We start from the raw sequence: 18877 nt of genomic DNA, 5'->3' as shown, positions 1-18877 counted from the left end.
ATATTTCTCTACAACAAGAAGAATCAGGTCAAATTCTCACATTTAGATAAGAATATTGTATTACTTCATATCTCTACTCGCCGTTGTTCATTTTATCTATTTTTTTAAGTTTCTTATTTTCTTTATTTTTGAGATGGGGTATGGACAGAGAGAGAGACAGGTATCTCAAACAGGCTCCAGGCTCCACAGTGTCAGCATGAAGCCCGATGTGGGGCTTGAACCCACAAACTGTGAGATCATAACCTGAGCCGAAATCAAGTCAGACGCTTAACTGACTGAGCCACACCGGCGCCCCCATTTTATCTACTTTTGACATATTGATTAGCTTCTATATGTTTTGGCAAATATGATTATTCTATATCAGATAATAAATATTATCTGATATTCATATTAAAGAAATAAATATGGAGAATAAAACACTTACAAAGCGCATTGAGGGAGTCACCCCAGGAGTGAATTTAGAGTGACACAGGGCAGCACTGAGGGGATACTGAGTCAGAGACATGGCAGAATAGATGCCGTAACTGCTTGAGTAGCAGAAGATTGTCCTTGCCACCTGGCCCTTCTCCTCTTATTGCCCCCCCTTTGTTAGCTGGGAAATAGTGTTTCCCTACCAAAAGAAAGACTTCTTGACATATGAGATTCCCTTCCTTTGATCTTCCTTCAGACAGAATCTGAGGCGGGCACGTCACAAAGCCTGCTCCCTATACTGTGGGGGGGACGGTCCTGACAGAAGACAGAGCCAGCTTCTTTGTCCACTTCCTGGACTTAGCTTCATATGCTGATTCTTTTAGTCAGCATTCAGGGGACACTGACAAATTGGGATGTGTGCAAATGGTCTGGAAACCATCCCACTTTGTCAAGGTTCCTCTGGATACCAGCAGCTAGCACTGAGTATAATTCTTCAGAGTTATAATAAAGTTATTTCCATATGAATTACTAAAAATTCTTTTTACAAAATTACAAGTGTAAAATTTTTTTAAAAAATACTTTTTTGAGAGAGAGAGAGACAGAGACAGAGCATGAGCCGGAGAGGGGCAGAGTGAGAGGGAGACACAGAATGCAAAGCAGGTTCTAGTCTCTGAGCTGTCAGCACAGAGCCCAACACGGGGCTTGAACTAGTGAACTGCAAAATCATGACCTGAGCCGAAGTTGGGAGCTCAACAGACTGGGCCACCCAGGTGCCCCAAGTTTAAAATTTTTTTTATATATGGCAACATTATCTATCTATCTATCTATCTATCTATCTATCTATCTATCTATCACCTATCTTTCTGTCTGTCTATCTAGGGAGTTGGCCTTTAAAAGCTTAAAGGGTGAAGAGGACATTCTATGATCCCATTCTATCTATATAGACATAGATATGTCTATATCTATGACACAATGGGCATACCAACAGGGATGATATACCACAGTGTTAAGCTAAGGTCTTAACTGTATGTATTTTATTTGGCGGGCTTATCTTCCCTGGGATATGCTTTAAGGGATCCCGACAAAAAAAATTTCACTCATCTTGGTACTGCTACTTATTACTGCTGAAGTTCCTGTATGGTCCCCAGCTGGGGATTTTGAATTCCAATTAGCCTGTGGAAGGCTAGTCCCTAATCTCCCAAGATTGTAGCCCTGTGACACCTTAGGACTTCTACCACAGGACATTTTCTTAGTGCTCGTTTATCATATAAAAATAATGAAGAGACATAAAAAGTGGGCTTTTTTCTGTCTTGTTTTTTTATGATGATAAAAGCAAGACATTATTCTATGGATGCCAGAAAGCAGAAATAACTTTTCCAAGAAATCTGGCCATGAACAGGAGGAAAGAAAGAGTGTGTCGCAGGAAGGCGGAGTTTGCCTAAATACAGATGAGAAAGTTTGGGCAGCTCGGTGGACCCAGTGCTGAAGGGGAGGGCAGGATGAGGAATTATAATTAATGCCTTTTCCAAGAACACCAGCCCTGAAGTCAAACATTCCGTACCTCACGTTCATGGTGAAGTCTAGCATTTCCATCTATTTTGCTCATAGCCTTGCTCGATGAGGGCCTTTCCTTAACATCCAAGGAAATGAGCCCAAAGGGGCCACAGGGAACACCAGCCTTTTGTGGACATCACAGAAACGGCAACTATCTGGAGACTCACAGCTGGGACCCGCAGTGTTGCTGAGGCATGCCTGCTTCTCAGTCGTGCTGCTTTGCTAGAAGCCCAGCAGTGTCCCTTTTGATGCAATGATGATTGTGTTACAAGGTAATGAAGTAAAACTTTATGGATGACGCCATCAGAACCAAGGGGCTTCGTGTACATGTCCTGAGACCCACATGGAAGGCACGAAGGGCAGGCGCCTCCACAGGCTAGGCGAGGCCACAATAGCTGCATTGTCCACTGCTTGTGGTGACTCACATGAAACCACGCTGTGACTGGCTCGCACGCAACACACTCAATTTTCCATAATATTTGCGTTTCTGCCTGCTCTCTGCTTTTCTTTCTTATCCCATACGTCTATTACAGCCTGGGTGCACAATGGACGCACAATGAACACTTAGCGGCTCACTGAATCCTACAACAGACGGCAAAACGTGCACACACAGGTTCCTCTGGCAAACAACCAGGGAGTTGTACAGCGTGACGCAGTGCGAATGCCTCCAAAATTTCAAAGACCCCCTGCCTCATGTTTTGCTGGGGAAAAACTTGCCGTGGCCCCCAGATGGCCTTGCAGATGCAGTCTCCCCTCTCTCCACTCCTCCCCCCTGAATATCTTTCATCCCAACTCATCTTTCCAGAGTCATCTCAAGTGCCACCTCCCCCAGGAAGGCCACCCTGCTCTGCCTTATTTTGCAGCTTCACCCCAACCCCTCTGCACTCCTGCTGCCCAAAGAATGTGTTTCTAGTGTGCCCGTCATCTTTCAAGGTGTTCATTTTTTTTACCCTTTGTCTTCTGCTAAATGGAAAGTTTAAGAACTCTACATTCCTTTTATCTCTATTTTCATCTCTGTCTTTGGCACAAGGTAAATCCTCAGTAAATGTTTGCTGAGTGATGGGATAAATGAATGATAAGAGCGCTCCAGCATACTGATCCTTGATCCTCTCCTCCCCAAGGTTTTGTCTACAGACTAAGATTAATGCACAGTATTATGGAATGGTTAGCGTATACAACTTTATATTTACATAAATGCTTAGCATTTGAACAGCGTAGTATTAGCATTTCTATAAAGCTTTCAGCACTGTTTTTAGCCTGTTGATATAGCACCATTGTAGACACTATAAAGTGTTTCATTATCACTCATATATTTATACTTTATGAAATGCGAGCCTCGTGTTTTTGGTTGCTGAGACTTGGTGTTTGGCAGCCCCACCCCCAGGGACTCAGGTTTTCAGGCCCCCCCAACAGTCTCCAAGCATCAGTTCCTCAGCCCCTCTGGACCGCTTGCTGTTTCTGGAAAATGCCAGAGTCTAGGGAAACTTGAGTCATCTCTGAAGATACAGTTTGAATATCCCCTTCTCTACCAAACCTTTCCAGACACCCTCTGGTGAGCATGAGTCTCTCCTCTCTCTCTCTTGCCTTTCTGTCCACAGCCTTACAGCACCGTGGACCATATTTAGTTGTGCCCATCTCCTGCCTTAGATTGGGAGCGCCTTGAGGGTAGGACTGGCACCATCAAGGGGCCCACACAGAGAGCTCAGTATAGACTACTAGCTGTCACACGGAGGAGGGGCGTTGGCTCAGTCAGAGAGCTCCCCAGGGCCCAGAGGACATGGTCCCTGGAGAGTTGAGGTGTGCTGTTTCCACCAGCTGCCACAAGTCCCAGATGCTGCCTCTGGGCCCTAGACCCCCTGTGGGGCGCCCTGTGGTGGTAAGTAGTGGGCACCAGCCTGCATCTAACCACTGTCCGCCTCCTCCACCCCGAATCCCCTTTTGCATACAATGAAACTCAGCCCAACAGAAAATTTGGCCTCCCGCCATACCTGCTGTTGTTTGACCCTTCTAAAACAAAAAGATAAGAACTTTGCTTTCTTTTTCATTTTTCAAATCTCAGGTTTGATTTAGCGGTACTCATACAGGCACACTTTCCGGAAACCAACCTTCTTCAAATTCCCTGGGCCAGGGAGGTGCACAGAGGGGACGTCACTTACACTGGCTTAGTAGCCCTTCCCTGCATCTTGCTTTGTTAACTCTCTTTTTCTGCCTGATTACTCATAGGACTTTCATTCTTTTCTTTCTCTCCTCACACTTTTTTTGTCTTTCAGCCCTTCCTTCCCTCCTTCAGTGTGAGACTTTCAGCAGGATAAGTCCGGCCACTTGTTTCTTCCACATTTTTCTGCTACTACCTGAGTTCTTCTACTCAGGAAAGATTTCTTCTACTATTTTGTATTTTCCCCTATTTGTTTAGTAATAATCAGTTATGTGTTAGTCATACATATTCATCTTATTTCCTGTCAGTATCTTTTTTTGATGTTTATTTATCTTTGACAGAGGAGAGCACGAACCAGGAAGGGGCAGAGAGGGAGACCAAGGATCTGAGGCGGGCTCTGCACTGAGAGCCAAGACCCTTCTTGGGGCTCGATCTTACCAACCATGAGATCATGACCTGAGCCGAAGTTGGATGCTTAACAGACTGAGCCACCCAGGAGCCCCCGGTCTCTATCTTCTTGTCCTTTTTATGAGCACCTAGAATAGCTTCTAGAATATTCTCCATGCTGCAGATCTCACATAATAATTCTGCTCCTACAGCGATAGTGTCCTCACACTCATTACAGGTTCAAACAGGCCTGTCTGCCCCTCCATCCTCAGCTCCAGCTTCCCTTGGATGTGTTCTCATCATCGGGTGTTGTCCTAATCTCTGTTTTCAGAGTCCACTTTTACAAAATGTATGGAGAACAGAAAGCAGATGCTTTCCAAAAATATGTATGTTTCCTATAAAAAGAAATCTTAAAATGCATCCTTTGCCTTTGTATTTAGAACATACTTCCCAGTGGCCAGATTTGCTGCCTTCTCTGTACCCAGCCCCCAGATCAGTTACAGTATTTTTGACTGTAAGAAACCAAAACCCGAAAAAGCACGGGTTTAAAACATTGTGGCACTTGCTGTTTAATTAGTGAGAAGACTGAGTTGAGTTTGGTGTCTCCAAGGACTCACATTCCATCCGTTCTTCTGTTCCTGCCTCCTCGGAAGGTTGGCCTGTGTCCCTGGTTTGTCTCCACATGTGCAAGGAGGCTGCCATACCTCCAGGCATAAGCTTGTCTCACAACCAAGTTCAAAGGTAAGTGATGGTGGAAGAAGGCTTGGGCTAAGGCTTCTTTCTTTCTTTCTTTTTTAATATTTTTTTTATTTTTGAGAGAGAGAGAAAGAGAGAGAGAGAGAGCACGAGGGGGGTAAGGGCAGAGAGAGGGTGAGACAGAAACTGAAGCAGACTCTAGGCTCTGTCAGCACAGAGCCCAATGTGGGGCTCGAACTCACGAACCATGAGACCATGACCTGAGCCGAAGTTGGACGCCTAACCAACTGAGCCACCCAGGAGCCCCAAGGCCTCTTTCTTTTTATCATGGAGGGAACTTTCCAGAAGCACCCTGGAAAATGATGGGTTTCAGAATACTCTACCCCCAAAATGTAGCACCTTGGCTTATTGAGTGTTTTAAGCTGAAGGAGTTTGAGAAAATGGCAGAAGCAGGAGGGTCCCTCTGGCCTTCTCCCTGCCCTTTCGCCCTGAAACAGGTGACAAATCGTCAGATGAGAGGTGCCCTCCCTACACCCACCGGGAAGGGACCGACCTTCTGTCTGAAGACAAAGAGAAGCCATGAAGGATATGAACAAACAGGCCTTACCCAGTTCGCTACCTTTACCTCACACACCTTGGCCTTTCATATGCTTCATGACTGACTACTCTTCATCAAACAGAACATAAAAACACTTAGGTTTAACCATGTCTTAGTCTTTATTTCCTGGCAAAGATTCCCATGTCATGTAAAACTCACATTAAATACACATGGATGCTTTTTTCCTCTTAATCTATCTTTGTCAGTTTAATTTTCCGACCTCGCCGAAGACTTCCCCTAATGTCCCATTGTCCAGAACCAGAGGGTTCCCTGGTCAGACGTGGCTCCAAGGGAGACTGAGTGTGAGTATCTGAATATTTTTGTTCCCCAGATAGGAAAGGCAGAACATGAGAAGGGAGTTGGAACAGCTGTTGGGCTTTCTGTGTCTGACACACCTTGTTCGAGCTACCAGGCTGCCGTTCGGAATTCCTCTTAGCTAGAGCAGGAAGTGCACTTGATGAGCACAGCTTCTGGCCAAATTTCCGATGTCTGGAAGTTATTTTTCTGATGTGACGCCACTGGACTGAGAAAGGAATTTTTTTGGCTTCCATGTTTTGGTTTCACGACTAGGAAGAAGAGATGCCATTCCTGCATGATTTAAAGGAGTCTGTAAAACCAGTACAGGCAAAACGACAACTTCTGGAAGGCGCCATTCCAGTGGCTCGGCCAGGCTTTGTCCCTTCTTAACACTGATTTCATGTTCCAGAACTCAGTGAGCCACTGGCTTTCCTATCGGCCCAGAGGGGCTGAAATCTTGGAAACTGTAGCCCCCAAGAGAGAAAGAGAAGTAATGGTGACGGGATTGCTGAGAAGATCAGACTGGGCATCAAAGCTTCGACCCTCTGCCAGAGCAGCTCCGGGGTCTGTGGAGATGTTCTTCCTTTCTCCGGCTCCTGAAAATCCTCTCAATTAGGGATGTGCACCGGGAGTTTGTGGAAAGCTAGAATTTTACTGCCTTTTATACATTAGCCTTATGTTTGTACCTTATTTAGGGTTAAATCCTAACTCATTGATGACTATATCTGGCTTTCATGCTTTGGTGACTTTATAACTCTTTCCATGTTTTTATGGGTATTTTCAATAGACAGTGAAGGGGGGTGTGATCTGGAGAACAAACCAGCAGCCACCTCACCCAGAGATCTCTGAGGACTCTGGCGTGGGGATTCTCAGTGTGTGCAAGCACTGGTGAGCTATGGACGTGTGAGAATTCACAAAATCTTTAATTAGTGAAGGTCAGAAAACAGAGTAACATGCGTATGTGTAATCGAAGATTTCAAACATATGCAGATGTGATGAAAAAATTATTAAAAAGTTCAAAATGCTGGTGATGGCACAGCAGGTTTTCATCAGTCTATATTCCTAATCAATAAATAGAAGATGACAAAAACTATTATGTGAGGATTTAAAGTCATTTAAGGAGTTGTTAAAGGGGTCTATGTACTTGAAAATGACTGGGAATCTTCCAGAGTGCATTTAAAAATTTTAAATTAAGGAAATACAATGGGAAGAGAAATAATAATATTGTAAAGGCTGTGGATGTAAAGCTCTTAAGAAGAGCACTTTATTTACTAAAAATAAATACCTGGATGGTCACCTGGGGTTAAGGGAGTAGTGCATGGGGCATGTTGATATTATACAAGTGGACTATGGGAAAGGGAGGGAAGGCCAAGATGTTTTATACAATATAAGGGAAGAATTTTGGAGTGCCTGGGTGGCTCAGTCGGTTGAGCGTCTGACTTAGGCTCAGGTCATGATCTCATGGTTTGTGGGTTTGAGTCCCACGTCGGGCTCTGTGCTGACAGCCAGCTCAGAGCCTGGAGCCTGTTTCGGATTCTGTGTCTCCCTCTTTCTCTGACCCTTCCTTGCTCATGCTCTCTCTCTCTCTCTCTCAAAAATAAATAAAAACATTAAAAAAAATAAAAAAAAGAATTTTGACCTGTGTGTATGTGTGTGTGTAAAAGAGAGAGAGACAGAGAGAGAGAAATAGAGAGAGTTCAAGAAAGAATGGCTACGAATGCCCAGAAATGGAAGAAATGCAAGAAAAATGGAGAAATGGGAGAAAAGGTCCTGACAAGTTATCGAGTTGTGAGAGGATGGGGATAAGGAAACAGAAGGGCCACAAGCCTATGGATTTTAGAAAAGTTGGTTTACCAGAAATTCCCATGGTAGATTTGACAGGATAACTTAAAAGATGGGCCTACCGAATATTTACTTGGATGATGGCTCTCCTCAAATCACTGTAATGATCCACAGAGAGTTTCTGTGAATAGGATTTGAGAATGTGAAGGAAAAAGGGCCATGATCTGCACAAGGATCAAATGACGATAAGAGAGAAAGACTAACTGCAGGAAGTGAAGATTAAGACAGGAAGCTGATGCAAAAAGTGGTCAGAAGAACAGCAAGATTCCTCAAGTGTTCTGTGTGTGTTTAAGGATGGACAGCAAGGGTGAGAGTAGGAGACATGTGGATTTAGCCTTATGGGGGCCGGAGCTGTATTTATTTAAATATTAAAGTAATGGTGGCCCCATGAAGCTGGAGGATTTTAACATGCAGGTAAGGTTTTCCAGGACTCTCTAATTCTGTCCCCACTAGCATCATTTTCAGAAACTTGCTTGGTTTCTCTAAACTGATATGGTCTCTTCCTAAGAATTCTTTCCCTCATGGTACTTAGCACACAAAGGCTTTGTGATATGGTTCCTGCTTACATCTTTAGATTCCTTCCTCATTCCCTGCCCTCCACCCTTCTTTGAACTCTGCTCTTGTCACACAGAATAGCTGTGACCCTGAATGTGCCATTTTATCTTCTCAAAATCTGTATACAAGTGATTTTCTCTGCTTATTATGCTCTCTGTAAATGCACTGACCTCAGTTATACCTTCTTGACTCAGCTTCACTCTACTATCTTCCAGAATTCATCAAAACCTGGTGCCCCATGGACACTAACAGGGCATTATATACCTGGCCACCTCCTCCATCTTGGGTTCCCTGAAGTCTTGTCTCTCTCCCTATTGCCTTTGGTGATATGTATCTGCATTGTATGGATGTCTCATACTCACCCTTGGACCTGGCTCTAGCATCATGTCTGATTCTTAGTAGACTCAACATTTGCTAAATGATAATCTTATAATTATCTTGATTCTTATGTTTCTGAGGAGCTGGTAAAATCTATAGACATGGATAATATCTTATGTATCGTTTTTCACTCTGAAGTATCCAGCATCGAGTAAGTGCTCAATACATATTGCTGAATTCCCATGTTGTTTAGTTTAGCTGAACAAATGCTGAATTCATTTACTCATTTAACAAGTAAGCATGTACTATGTGCCAGCAACGTGTTGGGCACAGGTGGTAACATGCTCATCGGGATAAACAGTGCAGTCAGCAGGATGGTCATTGCGGGCACTGTGTTGAGAGATTTCCTAGGTTACATCTGGATTTGATAGCTCAAGATGATGGTACTAGCGGTGCCTGGGTGGCTCAGTCAGTTAAGCATTCAACTTCGGCTCAGGTCATGATCTCGTAGTTTGTGGGTTTGAGCCCCACGTCGGGCTCTATGCTGACAGCTCAGAGCCTGGACCCTGCTTCAGATTCTGTGTCTCCCTCTCTCTCTGCCCCTCCCCCACTCATGTTTTGTTTCTCTCTGTCTCAATAATAAATAAACATTAAAAAATGGTGGTACTTGTCTCAGATGCATGTGATCCCTGATGGAAATACAGGGAAAAGGCAAAGCTCCTACCTCTTATGAACTGCCCTGTATTATCTAGGCCCACAGTACTTGCAATCATCTCAGAGCTATGACAGGTGCCAGCATATATATTTTATCCGGAAACTTATAATCTTATAGCAAAAGACGTGTTGCGTGGAAAATCAGGGAACTAGCTAAAATAGAATGCAATAAAGTTCTGAAACGAGTGTAACAGGTATCCCACGTCACAGATCCGATAACAGAATACAGCAGGAAGTAGAGATATTGGTGCTGAATGGTATTATGGGTCAAGTCGACAAAACCCTAGATTGGATCGTAGGATACTGAGACTCTATTCACATAGATGTTACTGGAGTGAGTCCCTTTGGTTCTCTCTAGGAAGTCCCTGGGCTTAATGGTGATGGTACACTTAGGAATCAGAGTGCCTGATTAGTTCCCAGCTAGACTGTGACATGTCCCTTAACCTTTCTATTCCTCTGTGTCCTCATTCTTAAGATACAGATAATAATATTACCTCCTTCATAAAGTTAGGAGAATTAATGAGTCAGAAGAATGTGTTGGGCATGGTAGTAAGCATTTGGTAAATGTTCGCTGTTGTTTTCTTAGCTCAGGTTCCTTAACTGTGAACTGGGAATAATCTTACCTCATTGCATTATTGTAAAAACAAGAAGGAATAATAGTAATAGAAGCACATGACCCACAATATCATTCAGCAAAGATCCGCGTAGTCTGAATCAGTGGGATAAAATCTCCATGACATGGAAATAAAACTGAAACAGTCCCTCTTACTGATAGCAAAGGAAGTAAAATGATACCTTGTTTCCAGCATAACAATTATGCCTTTTCATAAATTTTGTATTCCTTTGCTTTTGACAGTGCCTACATAATTGGGCTTACACCATGAAAAATTCTTCCTGTAAGTTTGCCTGGGGTTTCAACAGTTTTGTTTCCCAATGGAATTGAAACATTTTATTTGCTTGGGAAGGCTCTCTCACCGCAAACTGATCTCAATCACAACTTATTTATCTATTCCTAAAAGTCTTGCTGGGGTGCCTGGGTGGTTCAGTCAATTAAGCCTCTGACTTCAGCTCAGGTTGTCATCTTGCTGTTTATGAGTTCGAGCCCCACATCAGGTTATCTGGTGTCTGCTGTCAGCACGGAGACCGCTTCAGATCCTGTCTCCCTCTTTCTGCTCCTCCCTGCCCCCACCTCTGTCTCTCTCAAAAATAAATAAACACTACCAAAAAAAAAAAAAAAAAGTCTTACAGCATTTTTGGTGTAAGGTTGAGGCTGAGGTACCATTTCGGGCTTGTTGCTAAATTAGCATTGCTCGTTGCTCCCAATGCCAACTTCCACAAAGTATGAAAGCAGGTGCATGCAGGACAACATTTTGGAGGAAATTATATGGACATGACCAGCAGCCCCAAAGCCTGACTGTGCCAGGAGGACCTGAGTCATGAGTGTTCCAGAGAAACAATTACTTCCAAGGGGAGCACAATTTAACAGCTTAAAGGTGAATTACCCTTGATTTACTCAAGGAAAGAAAAATACTCCTGTAAGTCAAACAAAGAACTGTATTTTTCTCCCTGATATTTTGGCAGAACAATATAAAGTAAGGAATTGTTGAAAAAGAATGAAACATACTGAAATTAAAAGAACGTGATAAATTATTTTAGTCTTCTTATTACTTCTGCCTAAACTGTGTAGAAAAATTAGTATATCACTGACTCATGGCCAGTTAGCAAATGCATAAATGAGTGTGCTGTGTTGTGTTGGTTTTTTTTTTTTTTTTAGTTTTCCTTTCTTAAATTTTGATTAATTAATTAATTTTTAGGATCCTATGTGATCAGCAGTGCTATGACATAGGAAGTAAAATGGTATCCATAAGCTAAAAGAAAACAAAATTAAATTGAAAAGCACATGTATGATTTTATGATTTGCTGTCAAGGTTATATATCTGACTATAAGTTTCAGCTGGGAAATATCTGGGGCGACTTCAAGTCCTTTGCCTTTAACGGAGATTAGTTACTTTCTGAGGGAAGATGGGATGAGAAATTATCCTTATTTGGTATTTGGTCAATCAGCCCCTTGAAAAGAAGCCCATTCCAACCTTACGCCTTTCTCACCATAACTCGGTATCTTTTTACATGGCTTTCATTCTCTATTTTATTCAAGCACTCATTTTGGGGAAGACTGTGCCTCAGGAAAGCACTGAACTCAGGAGCCCCAACTCTGCTCAACTTAAGAATCTTATACAACCAGTTCTTGCTTGCCTGATCTGAGTCCATCGCTGTTTTAATGCTGAGAAGCACAAGCTAATTGCACACTCATGGTGGGGGAAGGGGGGCACTGGTCGCTCTCAGAACTTTTAAAACCCTGAGGCTAATATTACTGGGTTCCTACTATGAGAAAATGCTCCCTACAAAACCAGATTCAAGAACTAACTATCCTTGAATGAAAAATATAACCCCACATCTCTATGGTAATTAAAACTTGCACTTTAATATTGGCTGGTTCACCTGTGATTTACACATTTAAATTGGAGTTTCCTCAGCCAGCTACAGGGTGGGTTCATTTTATTTTGAGTTCTTTTTCTTTCTTTCTTTCTTTTTTTTTTATCAGCTACTATAAGATTTAGCCTACTAAAAAGTACCCCCTTGAAAATTCACAAACAATAGAAGGTAAAGACTTCCACTAGGCATGTTCCTGGGATCTCAGGGGCCTTAGCTCCTGACAGCAATCTTACCAGATAGATGGCTGATATTACAAATATTTCACAACTGGGATGGGGGCACTGACCTATCAGAATAGACATTAGCTATAAAACCAGCTCAGGAACACTGGTGTCAGCTGACAGATTTCAGTCCCCCCGGTCAACCACATTTCTTGATGGCTTTATCCATGTCTGCCAGGCCCTGCCTCCTGCAGGCTCCCTCCAACGCATGTCTACAGCTGTGGTGGCGCCCAGAAGGTAGTCTGTGGAAGCAGCAACCTCTCTGCCCTCTCTAGGTCACAACGAGCTGAAAGGGAGACAAGAGCCTTGGCTGTGTGAGCCAAACACCACCCAGAATCTATGGTGAAACAGCTCCCGCCATGTTTGCTTACAGCCTTCTCTCTTCTTAGATCACGGAGAAGCCATTTGCTTGGACCTCACAGTCACAAGGAGCCTCAAACAGAGACTTTTGATGTGATTTCCAAGTGAAGTTAAATGTACCATCATAGAGATAAGCTGGCCAAAGTGAAAAGGGAGATAATCATCTTTAAATCTGGTCTTATTTCCAGACAAAAGAGTCTGCAGTCTATCATAGATTCACATGTCTATAAATCCTGCCATTTCCTTGGCAATATCAAGCTGTATACAGCATTTTTTGTTGTTATCAGCCATGAATTGGTTAAATATCTGTGTTTTTAAAACACAATAATTTTTGTCATGGGTCTTGCCACTTTTCAATGTATGAAAAGCCTGGAAAAATGGTAATGGCCAAGCCCTGGGTCTTCTCCAAATGACTGGTTTGTTGTTAGACCTGCTCTTCTCACAACCAAGGCTCTGTTATGAGGTCAAGGTAGTTGGTCTGACCTACTCTTCCCTGGGGATAAGGTTGTTTCTAAAGTCTCCTCAACTCTCACAAGTTGTAGACTTTCCATCCGGCTGCCTAAGGAAGCCTGAGAGAGCTGGGCCTGACTGAAATCAAAGGGGCCTGGTTTAGGCTAATCCTGGGAATCCAAGACTCAGTAGGAGGATAGTAAAAATGCCCCACCCTCAAAAACATCACCTATGTAGCCAAGAGTAGTGATGGACCTATGGTTCGCTAATGTGGTCCCATCCGGGACCCAGCTCAGGACTACAGGGGATGGGAAGGGATCAGGGAGCAGCCTGCCCCGGGCTTTTCCTTTTCTCCTCCTCCCCTCTTTCCACTAAAGAGGTGCCATGATTGCCTCTCTTACATACTGACCACCTACTTCAGTGTTTCATTTGTAGAAAGGAGTCTCACAGCTTTAACTATGTTTGAGAACAACTGCCTTCGGATACTCATCTGATTAGCACAAGCGTACGTTTCTTAAATCTCAGCCTGTGGCATGCTGGATTTAGAAGGGTCTTAGCTGGGATGAAGCCCAGCTCTTTCAGCTGGGTCAGTGAGTCCAGGTATATTCATCGGGGTTCTAGAGCATTGGGCAGCTGGGTCTGCAAGGCTGAGAACTTGAACTCATCCAGTGAATATTGTTCTTAGTTTCTGACCTTTTGGGCAGGTGCTGGAGGGGTAAAAAGGGCCTTAAATGAAACCGTCCTCTGAGCCAGTCATTTGAAACATGAAATCAGGAGGGTACCTGGGTGGCTCAGTCAGTTGAGTGTCTGACTTCAGCTCAGGTCATGATCTCACAGTTTTGTGAGTTCAAACCCCACGTCGGGCCCTGTGCTAACAGCTCAGAGCCTGGAGCCTGCTTCGGATTCTGTGTCTCCCTCTCTCTCTGCCCTGGCCCCACTCATGCTCTGTCTCTCTCTCTCCTTCAAAAACAAATAAACATTAAAAAAAAATAAACATTAAAAAAGAAAGAAAGAAAGAAAGAAACATGAACTTGGAAGAGCCTGCAAGACCCACCTTCTGAGACAGAGGAACAGGCATCTGGGCCCCCAGGTCAGAGACCCGAGGGTGAGTTTTGCACCAGCACTGCATGAACTTGAGCCGGCCTCACATGTTCTCTCACTTGTGCGAGATGTTATAGCACTGCGCATTTCTAATATCAGCTATACAGTGGTGGGCTCTAGGCACCAGGATTACGAATTGAGCTTAACCCTGCCTATAAGGTCCATTATAACGTGTCTATGAATACCAAAACATGTGCTAAAAATACATACGCTTTAAGTCGTAACTTATTGAAAATGGACTTAAGTTCATTAGCTCGTAGTCACTGGAACAAAGAATTCTTTCCAGTTTCAGAGCAGGTGGCCAGGCAAGGTCTGCCAACACTTTTATTGTGCATAAGAGCATTAGGAGGTGCTAGCATGGAGTCTGGAAATTTTTGTGTCGATTTGTTTCTCAGTATCTCAAATGATCTAATTACCTTCTCCTGGATTGTATGACTCATTCTTCTTTGTGCTTTAATTTCCCCATCTAGGAATACAGAAAAACTTGTATCTTCAAGAACAGGAATAGTATGATAAGTATTGGGCATATTTAAATACTCTGAATTTCCTGGATGAAACTATGGACGTTTAAAGCACAAAGAAGTATTTGACACACATTATTTCATTAAAACCTCAACATCTTCATAAAACAGACTAAAGTATAATCTACGGCAAACCTGGGCTATGCCTTCAGTAGATCCATATCTATACACATAATTGCCTTTGGGTACCACGATGCGGCTAAGAAAACTTAGGAAAATTTACACAAATAATCCTAAAATGTTTGTATCCATCTAAATATAAACTCTAGCACAAATCAAAGCTTTATTGATTTAAGACTTGGGGGAAACATTTAGGCTTCTTTCTTTTCTATGTAATAAAGGTTTATTTAAGATTAAATCAAGAAAACAATTTACCATGTTTTTCCATTAATCATTTCTTTGGAACACAAACTTTAGTTGCACTGTAAATTGAATCTTGTGCCTATGTTCAACTTTTCCAAACACTAATACCGGTGACCTCCTTTCAGGATGACTGTGACCTTGTGTGATTTAACCTATTAGAGGACACGGTGCTTTTAAGGCCATATCAGAATTAAAGAGTCCATGATTTTAATTGTTGCCAGGGAGGGCCCCTCAGGACAAAGTTTCTTTTCATCCTCTTTGTGACACTGTCACAGACTGTGTAGCGAGCCCTTTTGTTGACATGGCCACCTGAGCAAGCTATGCAGCTCAGTCTTCCTGGAACTCGGAGAGAACATTGCAGTTCTTTCCCTTTCACCCTCAGATACAAGCTTCCCTGGCCTGCTTGGAGATATTGGAGCCAGAGAGCACCACTGGAGAAAGGGGCAGCTCTGCATAAGAGAGGGTGAGGCCGTCCTAAAGGTTGACCTCCGGTACTCACTCTTGACCAGAATGGGAAAGTTCGAGGAAGCTGAGCAGGGAGCAGGGCAGGGAAGAAGGACAGCTTCTCATTCCCCAGGAGCCAATCCACGCCTCCGTCAGAGGGGTCGTCGATTCAAGTCCAAGATCAGACAAACTCACATGCAAGCATGATTTTACAGATCCACTGCAAGGTGAAAGGTACATGTCTTTTGTATCATTTAGTGTTCTGGATTGTTCATGAAATTCCAGTATATGGCCTGGGAATCTCTGGTAGGTATGGTGAAGGGGAGCAGGGTTGAGGAAAGCGGTCAAGAGACAATTATTTGTGTTTGCTTTAATTTCCTATTACGATTAGTTTCCATTCCTTTGGGAACCAACTGAAAAGTAGGAAAGGGTAGCCAAGGGCTTGCAGTGTGCTTGTGGGAAAGTGTAAATGTGGAAGTGAAGGAAAGCATTTGGTCTAGCAAAAGATAACTGGAATGAATTAAAACTTTTTCCAGTGTCACCTCCAGAAGGAAAAACTATTCAAGGAACCTCAGTTTGGAAGGCCAGTCTGAAAGAGAGCAGGAGCAAATGGAGCAGAGGTTTGAGCTTCCCAAACACTCAAAGGCTCAAATTCATTACAAACAGACGCTGGGAAGTTAAAAAAAAAAGAAAGAAAAAGAAAAAAAAAAGAAAGAAAAGAAAAGAAATAGAAAAATAATAAGAAAGAAAGAAAGTTGTGTTCGCTGATTATGTAACTAATAATTTTATGAAGCCTACTTAAAATATTCACTTAAAACATAGTGGTTCCGCACGTCCACTTGTTGCGGATTGTCTGTTTGTGGCAATCAATGTAAAAGTGTGTGTGTGCACGCGCGGGGGTGTGTGTGTGTGTTTACACTGTCTTGCCGGTCACTCTTCCCAAAATGAAAAAGAGTTATACATTATGTCAACACGATCGATGGACCTATCGCGCCAGTAGTGGAACTTCAATCTTCACATTACAGCTCCTTGCCTCTCCTTCTCCCACCGGATCCCCTTCCCGTCTCTCCACGCACCTTGCGCGCGCGCACACACACACACACACACACACACATGCGCGCGCGCGCGCGCGCGCGAGCGGACCGAGCACAGCTTGCTCCTCTAGCCGGTCGCTGCCTCACTTTACCTCTGGCCCCGGGAGGATGCCGGCTGCCGCTGGCCGCGCCGCTGCCGTCAGTCTGGGCCGCGCTCCCCTTCGGGTTCAGCAGAGTGGGGCCCTCTCTGTTTTCAACAGGTACCATGGTCGCGGAGAAGTTACAGCCGCTCCCGAGGCACCCAGGCGCCCCGGCCGTCCCCTCTGGCAGCAGCGGTCACTGTCCCCATGGTAGCATGCTTTAAGAAGGGTGAAAAAAAAAAAAAAAAAAAAAAAAAAACTTCGGGCAAAGCCAATGCGATTTGTAACCAACTTTGTTTCTATTTCCGAAGGCTTTGCCCTTTTCGGTGACACAGCCTGTTGCTATTCCAAGCAGCCTATCACAGGCGGTGGGAGGGCCGTGTCTGCGACGATTGTTTGTGCCTTCAGATGCAGAGTTGGAAGCAAGGGGTTAAAAAGCATGGGAGCCCAGACAGGGTTTGGCCACGAGCTGGGGGAGGGGGGTTGGGGGGAGTGCTTGTCTACCCGCACCTTTGAAAAGGGGCAGAGAAGGGAGACCTGCAGATTTAAAGGGACGCTGCGAGGGACGGCCCAGAATGCTCACAGATGGTACCAGTTAAGCGTGCAGAGAGGGGGACAATTTATGCAAAGACATACCGCCAGAAGGAAAAGTGAGGCAGTTTTTCAGCAAGACTGTTACTCCAAGAGTTGTGCCACTTGCCATTTAAACAAAGCATAAACCAGCTTTACTGTTTCAGCCTGATTTTGCTCTAGGTGAATGTGGTGTGTACTTTCTCCCCAAGGCCTGTCACACAAATCCAGGCCCAAGCCCAAGCGTGCATGAACTCATGCTGCATAGATTCTTTGGACTTTTAATACCCTGGGATGATAGGGGAGTAATCCAGTTTATTTATGCATAGTTACCTTTAAGAGAGGAGCCACCCCTGCCTGACTCTGCGGTCAGGTGTGTGTAGCTCCGCTGGAGGAGAGCATTGCCAATGCCGAGAGAGCAGACTGACGCCCCTCGGGCTGAGTGTGGTGGCCACAAACTCAGAAATAAAATCAGGGAGTGAGAAGGGGGATTTTTCCCCCCTGATCTGTGAATATTATTTAGATAAAAGGTCTCACAGAGTTGTGATAGTTTACCTTCAGTTATACCTTTAAGCAAATCGTGTTTAGTGAAAAATCTTAGGAAATTGAGATCATTTGAGAAAATCATGAGGAGTGACAACTGGAATTTATGGAGCGGTTATTATGTGCCAGAAATTGTGCTGAAAGTATTAACTCATATAATTCTTTTTTTTTTTTGGGGGGGGGATGAGTCTTTTGAGAAAACAAACAAATAAACAAACAACTTGTGAGGCAGGTACCCGTGTTCCAGAAGAGGCAATAGAGGCTGAGAAACTTGCCTAACGTGTCATAGCTGCTTAGTGGTGGGGCTGAGACTGCAAAGCTGGGCAGCCTAATGCCATAGCTCTCCTACATCCGAATGGCCCAGCCTTCCCTTATCAGCCTTTCTTGATTTTAGGAGGATGCCATGAACATGCCCTTTAGACCTAGGTGCTTCCCTGGACAGAGAGGCCGATTTGTGCCATCGGCAAGAGCTGAACTACTCTGGACCTACTTTCGACTTCTTGGCTGGATCATAACCCAACTCTAAAGTCACTTCTCATGTGTACTTTCCTTCTTCATCACTAGATATCTTTACATATTTCTTATCTGTCCAGGAATCAGAGAGCAAATGGAAACGAGCCTGTAGGAATTCAGCTAGTATTTACTGTGTGCCTGTTTTATGTGTGCTGATTGTGCTGAAGCTCTCCACTGGTTCAGAGGTGAGTGTGCCCCCAGATCAGCTTGTTCCCACTGAAAAATGTGTAGTGCAATGAAGCTTTAGTTTTAATTTGTTCCCAGAAAGTGTTGTGATGGAAAGAGCTGCAGTTTTTATCTGTAACACACATTCATCTCTCATCAGCTCTCCGTATTCACTTTGCTTCTACCTTAAAAAAATTTTTTTAATGCTCATTTATTTTTGAAAGAGAGAGACTCACAGCATGAGTGGGAGAGGAGCAGAGGGGCAGAGAGAGGGAGACACAGAATGGGCTCCAGGCTCCGAGCTGTCAGCATAGAGCCTGACGCGGGGCTCGATCTCACAAACTGCGAGAGCATGACCTGAGTCAAAGGCAGACGCTTAACCGACTGAACCACCGAGGCGCCCCGCTTCTATTTTTTCTGCTCAGAACCAGT

General features: G+C 43.9%; 1 protein-coding gene and 1 non-coding gene across 5 annotated transcripts in view; one reads left to right on the top strand and one right to left on the bottom strand.

Annotated features, from left to right (window-relative positions):
- SLC2A12 (solute carrier family 2 member 12) overlaps nucleotides 1–16946 on the bottom strand; it is a 58363-nt gene extending 41417 nt beyond the window's left edge. For all 4 annotated transcript variants that reach the window (XM_039242026.1, XM_039242027.1, XM_039242029.1 and 1 more), the window contains exon 1: nucleotides 16667–16946. In XM_039242026.1, coding sequence (XP_039097957.1) covers nucleotides 16667–16781 — 115 coding nt within the window. In that variant the 5' untranslated portion in view covers nucleotides 16782–16946. The remainder of the gene's footprint in view (nucleotides 1–16666) is intronic.
- TRNAL-UAG lies at nucleotides 7507–7591 on the top strand. The gene has a single exon. It is a non-coding gene; the product is annotated as a tRNA-Leu (tRNA).
- Nucleotides 16947–18877: the final 1931 nt, after the last annotated feature.

Source organism: Hyaena hyaena, unplaced genomic scaffold, assembly GCF_003009895.1.
Source record: "Hyaena hyaena isolate Hyena2069 unplaced genomic scaffold, ASM300989v1 scaffold_204, whole genome shotgun sequence".
NCBI lineage: Eukaryota > Metazoa > Chordata > Mammalia > Carnivora > Hyaenidae > Hyaena > Hyaena hyaena.
This window is presented reverse-complemented; position numbering and strand designations above follow the sequence as displayed.